Here is a 16,041-nt window from a genome sequence, read left to right as displayed (position 1 = left end):
TGGATAGAAGCTGGAGAATACTGTGGTGCCAAGTTTCTTCTGATTACTGTTCTTGTTAGAAGTTATAACTAAGTAAAGTGAAAACTAAGAGATGACAAGTTTGAGAATTAAAAAAAAAACATTTATCACAAACATTTGTAAATGCATACCTTCCCCATTTTCAATGTTATAACACCCATTACATAATCTTTTGACTGATAAAATGTTATTTTCACAAACAATGCAAAACGATAAATGTTATGCAATCAGCAGAATCTTGCATTCAATTGAATTTCTTCTGAGATTTTTGGAAGTTGTATCAAATTTTTTCATTTCACTTGGCCTTCAAAAAAAATGTTTAAAGACTTGTTTCATAAATATCATTTGAATGGATAGTCATGCAGATCCTCCACAGATTTTACATTATGTCAATAAACCTTAGAAACATCAGATCGCTTACCTCCGAAAAATGTGGCTGCTCCAATACCTGCCTTACTGGCTTGTACAAATTGTTCGTAGTCGTTGAATCCACGAAATCTATCAAACTTAATACACTGTGGAAACAAGATAAACAAGATCAAAATAATGACATTCACAAGGCACCTCAAGGTCAGAATAAGGTGAAAAAATCAAAACCGGGCGTATTAAAATATGTCAATTAACCTTGTAAAAAAAGTAATAATGCATCAAATAAAGACCTTACCTGTGTGTATCCCGATATCATCCCTGCTACTTGCTCTATCATCCCTAAAGTGTTTCGAAGGTCAAAGTTGGTTTCTAATTGCCCGTTGACAAGATAATTGTTTAGATATTTACAAAAGCTCTCATTTGAACTCTTGATCATCATCCAGTATTGGTTACTGTTGATATAACTCTCCACCTCCTGTACCCCAAAATTGCGCAGAAAGCTTGGCACAAAGGATAGCTCGGATGTGATGAGTTGAGCCAAGTCCAAACCAGCAGTGGCATTTTCCAGTAACTCACAGAGGCAAGATCCTGTGAAATTCTGTCACCAAATGAAGCACATGTCAACAAATACATCATTGCTAACATTAGTTGTAGCTTTAAAACTTATCATTAAATGAAATTATTACAGCAGTTCTCTTTTCCATTTTCATTTTCAATAATATAAACTTTCTTTATTATACAACAATTGCAAAACAAGTTATTTAAACTTATACTGATCACTCTTGTTGACCCCGATGTAAGCACGAGAGGGGTCTTCTTGTGGGAGGAAATCAGATTACTCGGGGAAGACCCACATGGTTGAGCAGGTGACCCCTTACCTTTTCACATCCGTTTCGGGAATCAAACTCTGGACGGCTAGGTGAAAAGCAAGTGCATTACCACTGCGCCACCAATTCACCCAATGCTTTACATTAAAGTCAATTTGAAATTGCCTCACAAGGTCAAAGTTAAACAAAATATATCTGAAAAATATTTGAGAGATATTAAACTGCTAGTGACTTACAGTCAGCATATCTAAGGAAGATTCCAGCATTAGTGTATCAGCATCAAGCACCATCGCAGCTTCACTGAATCTAGCCAAGTCTTCAAAAGTCTTGTTGGTCTAAAGGTAGTGAAAAAAGAAATAATCAGCTTAAAGGTGAATAAAAACACAAAATCATAAAATCACAATATCCAAAAATAAAAAGAAAATCAGGCGTCCAAAACTAGGTTATTTTACAATCTAAAAAGAACAAAAAATATCATCTCCAATGAATATATTTCAGAAAGAACTCATTACAATAATTTCATTTTGGTCAATATGGTAAATGAAAGATGTTTATTTTCCAGAACCATGAAAAGAAATGTGGTCAAAGTCTAAATACTCATTCTCTGATGACACATGAATAAGATCTGAACTTGTTGTGTTTCACCGAAAACCATTGTGAAACTCTTCATCTGAGAACATGAAATTTCTACAGCCTAAAAATATTCTCATATCAAAAGCTTAATGAAAATATGGGTTTTAAAAGTTCAATGACAATAACCAATCATAAGCTATCTTTATCACATAACTACCCTGGTGCATTGTTATCAGTGTAATAACACCCAGTAATATATGCTTGCTATTACATACATGTAATATGACCTAACAGTGCTGTGATTGGCTTAAGGTTCTCACTGTTTCCCATGTGATATCATTACTTCATGGGGGTAATGGAATTATGACATCAGGAAGAGATACAGAAAGAGATAAACAGAATATGTCATTTGTTTGCAATTCAGATCGATTTAAAAGACTCATCATGAACTTTTCATTTTACCTCTACATAGCCTCATTGATCTGAGTAAAATGGAAACTTGTGTAAGATTTTCTATGTATCCGAGTTTCAAAGTGTTATGAAACTTATGTAAGATCTTCTGTGTATCAGTTTCTAAATGTTAGCCTACAGGTTAGTAGGTGTCCAGTGAGATAACAAACCTCTTTGATGATTATCTGTATATCAGGCGTGTCAGGATAGTATAAAATATCTCCCTGTAAAATTGGCTTCAACAGTTTCCAGATGTACTGAGACGGAATATTCGACTCAAGGCTCTGACATAAATCAGCTGGAAAATATAACATTGCAAGATATCTGTAACATCTGAATGAGGGACAAAATACAAACTTGTCTACTTAAAGACTACTTAACTGTTCTTATCAGTTAGGCTTCAAATCATAAACTATACACTTTATATACACATTGAAGCCTCTATCAATTTAAAGGCACTTGTTCCAAGTGACTGTATACCGATATATATGCACACAGCCATCAATCCTTGTGACATGCAACAAAATCTCAGAAAATGATTCCTCAAGTTTCAACAAAACACTTTCAGAAATACTACTCATAAAGCACAAAGCTAATGAACTGTTCTTACATTGCCTCTACATTGCTTTCTTTCTTATTTCCAGTACATACCAGTTCTTTAAATTAAAAGCAAACAAAACAAGAGGCCCAAGGGCCTCAGGCCCCTTGGGGTTGTGGAACAATATCATTTACAGTTTTGGTGCACCATTAGGTTTTTGTAAAATTTCTTTGGAATTGGTTCAGGAATTTTCCAGAAAAAGTCGAAAATACTGAAATTTTAGAATGCACAGTGTATAATGTACAACACACGCCACTGGACAGAAGGGGATCGGAATAGGTCACCCTGAGACTTTGTATTTTTATAAATCTTGATCCTGACACTTCAATTTCTGGAAGTTTTACTATATCGTGGACATTGCACATGCATTTACACTGGCTACTTACAAGTATAAGACCTGTTTTGTGTATTCCTGGCAGAATCACTCGGTGATGGAGTACTAGCAGTGACTGTGGGTGCCCTGCTGGTTATTTCTGGCTTATCTCCCTGGTTAGACTGTCTTTCTTGGTTCCCCAGACTGTTATCATCTAATGCTTCACCAAAAAATGTGCCTTCCCTGCCACATATCATACTTCCAAGAGAGGACACCGATAAAACGGAGAAATTCGCACTGCTAATATCCCGAAACAGGTCCATGATTGGAGCAAGGCTAACTGCATTGTTCCTCAAATTTGTAACCTGTGAAAAAGATAATCCTTCATACAGAATGTGTAGTTCTTTATTCTTTGTACCTTTTCTAAAGTGTAAGAAAGAAATTTTCAGCAGTTTAATAGAGGTTTGATGCATTACCAATTCAAAACAAAATACATTTTGAACAAGAGGTCTAGCCATATTGACAGTCACCTGAAATAAGCAATATTGAATATAAAGGTTAATGGGTAAGTAGCTTTTAAGTGTCACGAAAAAGAAATTGCGACATTGATGATAGTAAGCCAGTGTTAGTACATGCATACCATCAAAACTGTCATCCTATACTAATGATTCTTACAAAGTTATTTCCGTTGGGAAAGAAACAAGATGCTCAAAAATGCAATTTTTTTCTATGAAAAATTATAGTAAAGTTAACCTCCTCCCATGAAAATAAGCGATTCCAATTTTCATAAAGCAACATAAGACACTTCCATCCATGAAGAGCATTTGATTTTATCATATCTGGATGCTGTGCAGAAGATTTTTGAAATCTGAGTCAATTTGACCCCTTTAGACCCCGCCCATCAGCCCCATGAAGTCAGCTAGGATCAATATGGGCATACCATAAGCCCATTAATTTTTGCTCATAATTCTAACCAAGTTTGAAATATTTCCAACAAGGACTAAACAAATTTTGCTCAAAAATCTGTTTTTCCTATATAACTAGTAAATTTTACCCCCTCCCCACCAGGAAATAGGAGACCCTAGAGCCATGAAATTCACAATTTTGGTAAAGCACCTTAAGATACTTCCATCCATGAAGAGCATTTGATTCCACAGTATCTGGATTGAGAAGAAGATTTTTGAAATCTGAGTCAATTTGAATCCTAATGGCCCCGCCTATCAGTCCCTTGGGGTCAGTCAGAATCAATGTATGCATACCATCAAGCAATCATCCATTGCTAATAATTCTAAGTTTGAAACGTTTCCAATGGAAATTAAACAAATTATGCTCAAAAATCTATTTTTCCTATAGAAACTATAGTAACATTTACCCCCTTCCCATAGGGGAATAGTGAGACCCTGGGGCCATTTAAATTCACAATTTTGGTAAAACACCTTAAGATGTTTCTATCCATGAAAAACATTTGATGATTCTACCATATCTGGGTGTTGAGAAGAAGATTTTTAAATTTCAGTCAACTAGACTCTTTTGGCCTTGCCCCTTAGGCCCCTGTGTGTTGGGAACCTTATATAATTCCCTACCTTGGTTTATCTTAGGGCAGGGTTTTTGAAAATGTTGTATTGTTTACAGATGCATGACACATGGCACTAGGAAAGGTGATTGCAATAGTTCACCATGAGACTTTGTCTCAGATTTTAAGTTTTGAAGAAAAACAAAATTAATGAGAGGAAAAAAATTCAAGTAAATATTTTAAGATTTAATTGTAAAAATATCTTTTCCCTGATACCCATATATAGCAACAGAACATTTTGTCATCTGAATACTAAACTTACATCAGAAATTGTGTTACTAATCTGCTCAAAGATCGAGATTAGTTGGGCCGGATTTGTTCTTGGCGTCCTTCCTGTAGTATTAGTGATGAAGTTGTCAATCTACAATACACAGGAAGTATGTCATTAAGTCCATAAATACTAAATAATGCACCAGCTACAAGTGTAAAAAACAATCTTTTTAAAATAGGAAACTTTTTTTCTTTGGTCCTCATCTTCTTTTTTCTTCTATTTTTCAAAGAAATAGTACTTGTATTTTCTAAATTAAAAAAAAAGAAATAAATCTTTTCAAGCTTGTAGTTATAATAGGACATAGCCAGTGAGGATATATTTCATGGCAATAAAATGTCATTCCTTACATACAACACAGAGGACTGGAGTGGTTTAACATTTACCTCATCTATATACAACACAGAGGACTGGAGTGGTTTTAACATTTACCTCATCTATATACAACACAGAGGACTGGAGTGGTTTTAACATTTACCTCATCTTCATACAACACAGAGGACTGGAGTGGTTTTAACATTTACCTCATCTACATACAACACCGAGGGCTGGAGTGGTTTTAACATTTACCTCATCTTCATACAACACAGAGGGCTGGAGTGGTTTAACATTTACCTCATCTACATACAACACAGAGGGCTGGAGTGGTTTTAACATTTACCTCATCTTCATACAACACAGAGGACTGGAGTGGTTTTAACATTTACCTCATCTTCATACAACACAGAGGACTGGAGTGGTTTTAACATTTACCTCATCTTCATACAACACAGAGGGCTGGAGTGGTTTAACATTTACCTCATCTTCATATAACACAGAGGGCTGGAGTGGTTTTAACATTTACCTCATCTTCATATAACACCGAGGGCTGGAGTGGTTTTAACATTTACCTCATCTACATACAACACAGAGGGCTGGAGTGGTTTAACATTTACCTCATTTACCACCCCATTTGGGTCAGTCTGGTTCCTAAGAATTTCAAAAGCCATTGTAAAATCACTTGCATCCAGGCCACAGATTTGGCTCGCAACATATGCAGCATCACCTGGGTTCTGGAAGTCCAACAGCTGAGAGAGATTTCCTGTATTACACAGTAGGGTACGGAAATCAGCAGCTGAAGACACAAGAGGACTCTGCTGACAGGTGCTGAAGTCAGTCAGTATTTCATTGACAGTGGAGAGATCATACTGCAATAAACAATGAGAAAGATATAATGTACATTTTAAAGTTGCCTCCTCTTCGAAGTCTCTCATGTGTTGAAGGAAGAGTTCAATTTATGGTCTATACATTGTTTAACGAACCAGTATTAGTCAACTATTCACAACAATGCTGTAAAATTTACTACCAGATGTGCAACATTTTATTAAAGATCCATTATAAAGATATCAAAGGAACAATGGTAACTATACTAATACACTTGATGAAACAATTAAAATGGAGTTAGATATTGTCATTAAGAACAAGCCTAGATAAAATTGTTTATAAGAGAAAATGTTACCCTGTTGAGGTTGATGGAGGAGTTGAGAACCATATCAATAACATCTGGTGACAAGGAAATGTTTTGCTGTTGAAGTTGATCGGTCAAATTTTGTCTGCTACCCACAAAATTCCCAAGACTCAGCGAACCTACAGGAAATTATTATATACATGAAAAATCATCAATGGTCACCAGGCAAGTGGCCTACTCCTTTTTCCACCACTTCTGATCTGAATCAGTAATGAATTACATCTCATAGTTGTGCTTACATCAGAAATATCAATGACAGCAAAATTACTGAACATCATGATAAATTTTCAGGAAAATTTATAAATGAATCATCACCATTATTTGGCCCATTACAGTCTAAAGTCTACAATTTAATATAATTAGTCATTATTCTGTATAGTCTTATCACCTTTGTATAACCTACCTGTAGTAGTACCATACTGTATCCCTCTGATCACATCTGTATAACCTACCTGTAGTAGTACCATTCTGTATCCCTCTGATCACCTCTGTATAACCTACCTGTAGTATACCATTCTGTATCCCTCTGATCACCTCTGTATAACCTACCTGTAGTATACCATTCTGTATCCCTCTGATCACCTCTGTATAACCTACCTGTAGTATACCATTCTGTATCCCTCTGATCACCTCTGTATAACCTACCTGTAGTAGTACCATTCTGTATCCCTCAGATCACCTCTGTATAACCTACCTGTAGTATACCATTCTGTATCCCTCTGATCACCTCTGTATAACCTACCTGTAGTAGTACCATTCTGTATCCCTCAGATCACCTCTGTATAACCTACCTGTAGTATACCATTCTGTATCCCTCTGATTACCTCTGTATAACCTACCTGTAGTAGTACCATTCTGTATACCTCCGATCACCTCTCTCAGTATATAGTAGTCATATACAATGTCCTGATACACATTTAACGCATTCTGATCTTCTAATATACGAGTCAAGTCGCTTACTATCTCAGTTAATCTGAAACCAGGAAACAATAGTTACAATATTGACAACTGAATAGTGAAAAACTGTCACTTTTGTCCCAGTATTACTAAGGAACTCTTTAAGTTTCACTTTTCACACATATTACTTATTATGATATTATAAATGTCTTTTATACTTTTGATATTGAAGTTATAGTACAGAGTGCTTTGTACAAGGCACTTAGAGTAAGTAATACTGGACTACTTTAACAATCAGTTATCAACTTCTAAGTAAAAAAAAATGCAGAAATGTGTCATAAAGTTGAACAACACATATAAATGATATTGAGAATGCAGTTGGATTTGAGGGCATTACTTAGCTCAACATATCATTTACAAGATATTTTCTCCCACTTACCATTATTTTGAATAATTTCTCTCTTTTACTTTTACTCCAACAACCACAAGAATATTGTAACTGTTTCAATTTAAGGGACTGAGCTTGATGGCTTAACAGAATTTGCTTGCATTTGTTTTGACCTTGACAGATTTTGTTTTATTTTTTTTTACCTTGACAGATTTTGTTTTATTTTTTTTGACCTTGACAGATTTTGTTTTATATGTTTTGACCTTGACAGATTTTCATTTATTTGTTTTGACCTTGACAGATTTTCATTTATTTGTTTTGACCTTGACAGATTTTCATTTATTTGTTTTGACCTTGACAGATTTTCATTTATTTGTTTTGACCTTGACTGATTTTGTTTAATTTTTTTTTTTGCCTTGATAGATTTTGTTTCATTTGTTTTGACCTTGACAGATTTTCATTTATTTGTTTTGACCTTGACAGATTTTGTTTTATTTGTTTTGACCTTGACAAATTTTGTTTTATTTTTTTTTACCTTGACAGATTTTGTTTTATATGTTTTGACCTTGACAGATTTTCATTTATTTGTTTTGACCTTGACAGATTTTCATTTATTTGTTTTGACCTTGACAAATTTTGTTTTATTGTTTTGACCTTGACAGATTTTCATTTATTTGTTTTGACCTTGACAGACTTTGTTTTATTTTTTTGACCTTGACAGATTTTGTATATATTTGTTTTGACCTTGACAGAATTTGTTTTATTTTTTTTGACCTTGACAGATTTTGTTTTATTTTTTTTGACCTTGACAGAATTTTTTTTTTTTTCCTGACCCTGAAAGATTTTGTTTTATTTTTTTTCTACCTTTACAGATTTTGTATGTATGTGTTTTAGTTATATCAACAAATGATGAAGAGATTTGGTTTGCATGGTAAGACTCACAGGGAGGTGTTGAATGTTTCCAGTTGACCTGCCATTTCATCAGCAGTGACAGTGTCATAACATGTGTTGTTGTAAGTACACACCAGTCCCTGCAGCCAAGGTAAATTTCCAGAACTAGGCATTGGCTTCCCCTCAAAGTGACCTGTCATAAAATCCAACAAATTTAAGTGACCATGTAAATATCCATGTTATCCATATAAATGTATGTGAGAACAGTATTGATTTAGATGGTTTACTGCCCAGTGATCACCCATAATCATTTTGAGGCAGGATCTCCTTTACATAGGAGGAGGCTACCTTATTAACAATCATCAGGAGGACTGTTACATGACATCCAGAGCAATCTGGGTGAAGTGTCTTGCCCAAGGAGAACAATGACAGCACAAATCTGTCCACTTCTCAGCTTCCCGAGAAACCACATCATCACTGGTAAGGAATGTCAAACTACACACCTTGGATCTTCATCAAAGGTTGTGTGGGCCAACACTGCCCTTACTGAGTTATTACTGTCCCTGTGTGAGAACAGATTGTGGAATAAAATCTCTCATGAATATTTACTATGGTTGTCTTGACATGCATTATTCTTACTAGTGTTCTACTTACAAAACAACATCCACAAGTTCAAAAAATATTTCAGGAAACATCAAGATATATTATCAAATAAACATACACCAGTAATATAGGTATTTGAGTGCAATATCAATAGTTTTCATCAATAATACACATAATGTAAGTTTATCATTGGTCAATATTAACGATGTGTCATGGGCAGCCAAAAATCTTACACCTTTTCTTTTTTCTAAGTTAGATTTTACAAGTGTGTCTTGTAGTACAACTTACAATTGCCATGATTGGTTTTGAGATCAGGACGCTGTCGGACAATTACAAGGATGAAGAACAAAGTCAATGGAAATATTATTTCAAGTAACAGTCGAACCTGGAAAAGAAGGATTGTTTTAAATTACTTGATGAAAAATATTTTCAATTTTAAAATTCATTTAAAGTTTCCTATATCACAGATAAAAACATTGTGATAATCTGAACCTGACTATCCTTTTCAAATGTTTGAGTTCAAACATTAATAATTCATGCTAAACTTTAAGTTATCAATAATATATAAATTAATTCTATCTATCCACTAATTACATTCGATGATTGTCTCTATCAGAAATTGATTCCATCCCTATGTATTTATTATTCATATAATTTATGCTGAAAATGAAACATATTATGTATAAAACTTAAAACACTTACTTTTTGCCTCTTGCGGAGAGTATAGTTCTTCCACATCAACAGCAGCAGCTGCGACCCAAACCCCATCCTGCTTTGATATGCTCACTCTTTATGTCTGTGGAAGTAAGTCAAACATATTAAATTCTTATGAATTTATATTACAAAAATTTACCAAGACACCCATATCATCTGACCACTTACCTGAAATTTATTCCACTTTCCCAATTTGTCAGGTTTTTTAACCAATTAAAAACACTACAGATACAAATGCATTTGTAATTTTCTTTTTTTAATAGAAAAAAAAAGAAAAAAACATACATAAGTTTAAAATATTTAAGTAAATATCAAAATCTTCAGGAAATGTCAGAGGAAACGGTGCTTATCACTTCTATATTTTGTTGAGTTACAAAAAAAAAAAAAAATGTTGCCAGGTTGGTTTGTGGTTAAAAGGTATACAGGTACTTTAATATTTGCACACTATCAAGTTGATACCTGATAGGTCTTAATACTGGAAAATGTGAAAAAATGATACCCAAAAAATCATCTTGTATAAACACTTTACTCGCTAGTGAAATATCCATTCAGATATATGACCAACAGTTCTTTCTTCTGCTTTAAAACTTCATAGGTTGGTTTTAAAAATATTGTAAATATGTCAACCTCCATGATCATGAAGTCACTTAAATAATGACATAGATTATAACTTTGCTAAATCAAAATGTCGCACAGTTTATGTCAAAGACAAAGGGTCTATCCACTGTTTCCTATTACCCTTGTACTATATACACATGCCAGCTAGGTTATTGTGAACTCATTCCATGACAAAAGGCCACAAGGTACATTTGATTGTATCAGATCACGATTATATTAAAATCAATAAGTATGCATTATATTGATTGATGTGAAATAAAGAACAAGTTTTAAGCTTTATTTAACAAAATCAAACATAGATCCAGAGCTGGCAAGCACTGTTACCACAATTAGCTTTTTGATGAATCAGTCAACACATCCTTGTATGATCAATATACCTGTACCTGTATACCTTACATATGTTAGCAGGTATGTTCTAAATTATGGCCCTGGCATTGTGTAACGCGGCCTCCATTTTAAACGGAAAGATTTATGTTGGCATTTTAATGTATCAATTCAGGTATAAATCATGATGGACCTGCAACTGATTATCTAGGCCTTAAAAGGCTTAGTCAAAGTTCTTCAGAAAGTAAAATCAGAGCAGTAGGTAGGTCATTATTTCATAAATTGACTTGCCCGGTCTGACAGATGAACAAAAAACAGTCTGGACTAATTATAAAGAAAAGATTAATAACCACAGAAATAAGATATTCTGTTGATAAGAATATATAAAAAAATAACCTGTATTCTATATCTTTATAGTATACAGGTTATTTTTACAGGGATTATATACATACATCTTTTATTATATCAGACTCTTGCAGAACAAGGCCGCCATTAAATTATCTTAGTATGCCGTAATCCAACCAAGGATTGTTCAGAGTGGGTAGGTACCCGGTAGGTAGAACCTGTCTGGTTTTTTTTCCGCATTTAGTTTACAATGAATGTATAAACCAGGTAGTTAAGTACATATGGTGTGTTATCACAACGAGTCTAAACCTCTCAAGGTTTCCTTGGGTTACTTAATTGTTTGTCAATAAATATATTATTCATATCCATGAAAAAAACGCTGGTTTTAATAAAGGACAGTCTTGCTTAAACTTCCATACTGGCAAGGGGACACCAGTTGATTTAATAGCAATCCTTTTTACCTCAGAATTTATCAACTTCATGGAATTCTGATTCTACTATTTCCAATGGAGCACTATGCCAACATGTCAAATATTGTCAGTATTTCTACATGCCTAGTCACTGATTTATGTGTACATGTATCAGAGAGTGTATTTGTTGCCACAAATTTACCTACAATGAAATTGTGAAGTTTTCCTTACTAAGAATCGATTTGGTTTTTTTTATATTCTAATGAATATTCACTTTTTATATCCAATGATTTCAATTTAAATTTAAAGTTCATTCCAATCATGTCAAATTAGTGTACTTTAGAAATACAGTGTATATTGAAATACCTAAGATCATTGACTTCTATTTCTTTTATATCTAAGAATCATGTTCCATGGACAACTCTGTCATCTTTTACATAAGGATTCAAAAACATGTTTCCGCATTACAGCACCAATTCATGCTCGCTTCCATCAACTGACCATGTTTCAGATTGTCCAGTTTACTAAGGACGTCTCGGAAAAGCATTAAAGAATTAAAATTTCAAGCAATTATTCTTTTTTTCCACAGTTCATGGTATGCATCAAGAATCATTGCACATTCAAATTCCTGTTGATTAACTTTACCAAGTTATTATCTATTATATCTATCATATCTTAGAATTGTCATTTGTGGATACAGAAAGGCAAAGGTTTAATACAAATTAATTTGTATTAAACTAATAATAACAAATTTTGTATGTATACTTTTTCACATTTTGAAAATTTACAAACAAAATTAAATGGAAATAAAAAAATAATATGAAAAGTCAAAATAATTTCTTTTGGTGATCATATCACAGTAGAAAATATAACTGCAACAATTTAAACAGATTTTCAAATATCATACCGCAACTTACCCCTCAATGGGCAATCGTCAAATCACCTATGTACATAGTATGTTTATTTAATTCTTGTTTAGCTTTGTAATTACAAAGTCACTTAAATGTGCTGGAACAAAGCAGAACCAGGTCATCCTTTTGTCATTATTTTGTACCACAGAATGAATCACACACTTTTGATAAGCTGATTATATTAAGTTTAAAGTGAATGTTGTATATCAAAAGCTAACATTCCCTCCATAAATTATACATACATAAATTGCAATTTTCATAAAACTCCTCTTTTATTTCCAGCAGAGAAAATTTGATGTCCACAGATTGATACAATCATGAAAAGCAAAATTTCATTACACAAAGAAATAGATTTACATAAACTCTAAAATCTATTACACAATATACTGCACTTTTACATAGCCTTAAAAAATACATTACACAATGTCACGTGTACATTTTTCGACCTTCCGTGTACAGCGAAATCACATGACAAAGTTAGCAATTCAATCAACCATGACCAATACCTTGATATCATACAGTATATTCTCTGTTCAAAACCTAATACTATCCCAATTATATCCAAACATTTCACAAGTTTAACATATAATGGTGTTATGGAGGACTAAACTGTTCTGTGTGCCTCATTTTCTGTCTAATTCCTTTTAATTGTAATAAATGAAAGTTAAATCGTCAGATTTTTGTAACCATGGTACATTGTATTATATCTCAAACTGACATCTGTAAATAAAAAAAGATTTGTTCTTACTAATGAGACTGATGACAATATGTAAGACATATAGGTGAAAGGTTCTGTTGAGGACACTATCATCAGCAGCTTTCCATATCTACCTGCCATTAGGGATTATAAACGTGTCTTAAATATACATGTAGCTGTAGTGACCATGGCAACATTGATATACAATTTTGTTTAATTAACACCAACAATCAGAGCCAATGGCAGCCATTTGACATAGTTATTATACAATTACCCTAACTGTAAAAGCTAGTCATGTCCTTTCATTCTATACCTCTACACCTCCTTAAACCACCACGTTACATCAGATTGTGTTCAGATATTAAAACCTCTCTATTATGGACTAGTTTTGATACCTCCTTAAACCACCCTGTTACATCAGATGGTATTAAGATATTAAAACCTCTCTATTGTGGACTAGTTTTGATACCTCCTTAAACCACCACGTTACATCAGATGGTATTAAGATATTAAAACCTCTCTATTATGGACTAGTTTTGATACCTCCTTAAACCACCACGTTACATCAGATGGTATTAAGATATTAAAACCTCTCTATTATGGACTAGTTTTGATACCTCCTCATTGGATCATATTGTATTAAGATATTAAAACTCCTGTATTAAGGACAAGTTTCTATACCTCCCAATACCTCTCTGTTAGATTGGATTGTATTAATTTGTTAAAACCTCTGTATTAAGAACAACTTTCTTTACCTCCTAAAACCTCTATACTGTATCTGATTGTATAGTTATTAAAACCTCTCTAGTGGGGACAAGGTTATATAACCTTTCAAGTCATGACTGACTGGCAAAGAAGATCTTTAAAAAAAACGTGTGTAATTTATATTCTCTATTTGTAATTCTGATCTATATAATCCACAAAAATGTAACCTACAGTTTAAATAAACACCTGTCTTTTTTTCCTAAATAACAACAAGTCTTTTTTTATAATCATGAAATGCAGACTCCTAACCCCTTACCAGAGTCTGTTATCATGTTGATGTAAACTTTATGTAAAAGAAATCTTAAACAGAGCGAAACCAGTCAACAAACTACAAAATATAATACAGTAAGTTGTGTTGTGATTGATCTCAACAGATGTAAGATTTCCAGTCACAAAAATTACTGAGATTCTGATAAAATGACATACCCACTTATGGACATTACATATTAAGATAACCTACAGAGAAAATGACCTACCTTTAGCATCTATATTCCCCTGACTGTGTATAAGGATATTAACTGTTACAGCTGAGTCACATCTTCTTCAGTGTGGCACACCTAACAGGATGTTCTACAATTGTTTGATCTTATTGTCTTATCATGTGACTTTTCAGTAAAATAATTTAAGTAATTTACTGCTACCTTTTTCAACATTAGACATAACACAAGAATAATCAATACTTTATTATCCCCACCTGCTGTATGTACTAAAAAGTTCACATCACTGTTTCTATGGATGTACACATATACAGATAACCTCTTAGTTGTTCTTCAGAGAGAGCATAACTTATTAAAGTCTTAATTATACAAAATATCTATTCACTACTAAATATCAAACATTTCTAATCTTTAATGGCATAATTAACACTCAGTTATACTATAGGAGGTGTTGCTTATTAATGTATTCAGAAAATAAATGAGCACATGATCAATTTATATGCAAAATATTATTGATCTTGTGTACTGTACAAAATAACACTAATGAACAAATAAACAAATCATGAAACATATTTTACAATTCACTAGCAGTATTCTAAAGTCCTGCATTATCATGACTCAGAATATGAGAACCATGCTCCTTTTGGAAGGTGACATTCACTTACTTAGAAAGAACAAGATTTATGTGGCGGTGTCCTTGATGAAACAGAAGATGTTTACCTTTACAAAAGACATGGTACCCTTATATTTTTTTCAGAGTATTAATGTCAATCTTCCTTTAATTCATATCATGGAATTTGGGTTTGATTTCAGTTTTTTTTTTTAACTTCACATGCAAACTTAATGAACACATATATAATTTCTCCAAAATATTCAAAAGGACTCAATATTCAGCATGGATAAGAAGACTTTTTCAATACAAAATCTTTTTTATTCTAATATTGTTCAAACAACAAATCATATACCAAAAATATATTCCTTGTGCCTACAATATCTTATTACACTTTATGTTAAAAGGACTTGTCGTGACCTTTTAAATTGGTCTGGAATTAACACAAGAGTTGGGCTGGTTCTGGTATACTCCTATAACATAAGAGCCTGCCAGTTGACCAATTTATCATCTAAAGTTATTGTGCTGACTTCAACAATTCCAAATATGTCATAAATAATTCCAAACTTTGAAAATGTGAGGAATCAGCACAGAATACAAGATTAATCACCCATGGGAAGTCATGGATGTTACAAGGCACCGCTCTTTCTATATCTCACAATATACTGTAATCCTCTAGCATTTTTTTATCAGTTCTAGTATTACAAGACGCCAATGTAAATTGAACACAATCATTCACTAAAGGTTTCAAGCCAAGTGGCTATCATGTTGTTATCATGTCATTAGAACACTCACCTGAAATGGCCTTTAGGCATGAAAATGTTAGCAAACTATTGATGTTATCTTTTTAATATATGAATATATGTATGTTCTTATATTTTGTGTCCTGATGAGGGGCAGATAATGAGATTGTCTTGAAAATTTACTTTAATACT

The 16,041-nt window shown here is 33.2% G+C and overlaps 1 protein-coding gene across 1 annotated transcript in view; it reads right to left on the bottom strand.

The window, feature by feature from the left end:
* LOC132561604 (phospholipid-transporting ATPase ABCA1-like) overlaps positions 1-10,043 on the bottom strand; it is a 37,641-nt gene extending 27,598 nt beyond the window's left edge. The window contains exons 1-12 of the mRNA XM_060226306.1: positions 9,978-10,043; positions 9,564-9,660; positions 8,724-8,865; positions 7,336-7,469; positions 6,488-6,615; positions 5,925-6,176; positions 4,984-5,082; positions 3,222-3,513; positions 2,408-2,535; positions 1,451-1,549; positions 683-985; positions 440-533 (exon numbers count right to left, since the gene is read on the bottom strand). Coding sequence (XP_060082289.1) covers positions 440-533; positions 683-985; positions 1,451-1,549; positions 2,408-2,535; positions 3,222-3,513; positions 4,984-5,082; positions 5,925-6,176; positions 6,488-6,615; positions 7,336-7,469; positions 8,724-8,865; positions 9,564-9,660; positions 9,978-10,043 — 1,834 coding nt within the window. The remainder of the gene's footprint in view (positions 1-439; positions 534-682; positions 986-1,450; positions 1,550-2,407; positions 2,536-3,221; positions 3,514-4,983; positions 5,083-5,924; positions 6,177-6,487; positions 6,616-7,335; positions 7,470-8,723; positions 8,866-9,563; positions 9,661-9,977) is intronic.
* Positions 10,044-16,041: the final 5,998 nt, after the last annotated feature.

This window comes from Ylistrum balloti, unplaced genomic scaffold (assembly GCF_031769215.1).
Source record: "Ylistrum balloti isolate Yb309-2 unplaced genomic scaffold, AGI_CSIRO_Ybal_v1 Utg369668, whole genome shotgun sequence".
NCBI classification, from domain to species: Eukaryota; Metazoa; Mollusca; class Bivalvia; order Pectinida; family Pectinidae; genus Ylistrum; species Ylistrum balloti.
The sequence above is the reverse complement of the archived record's forward strand: the minus strand, read 5'-3'. Positions and strand labels throughout refer to the sequence as shown.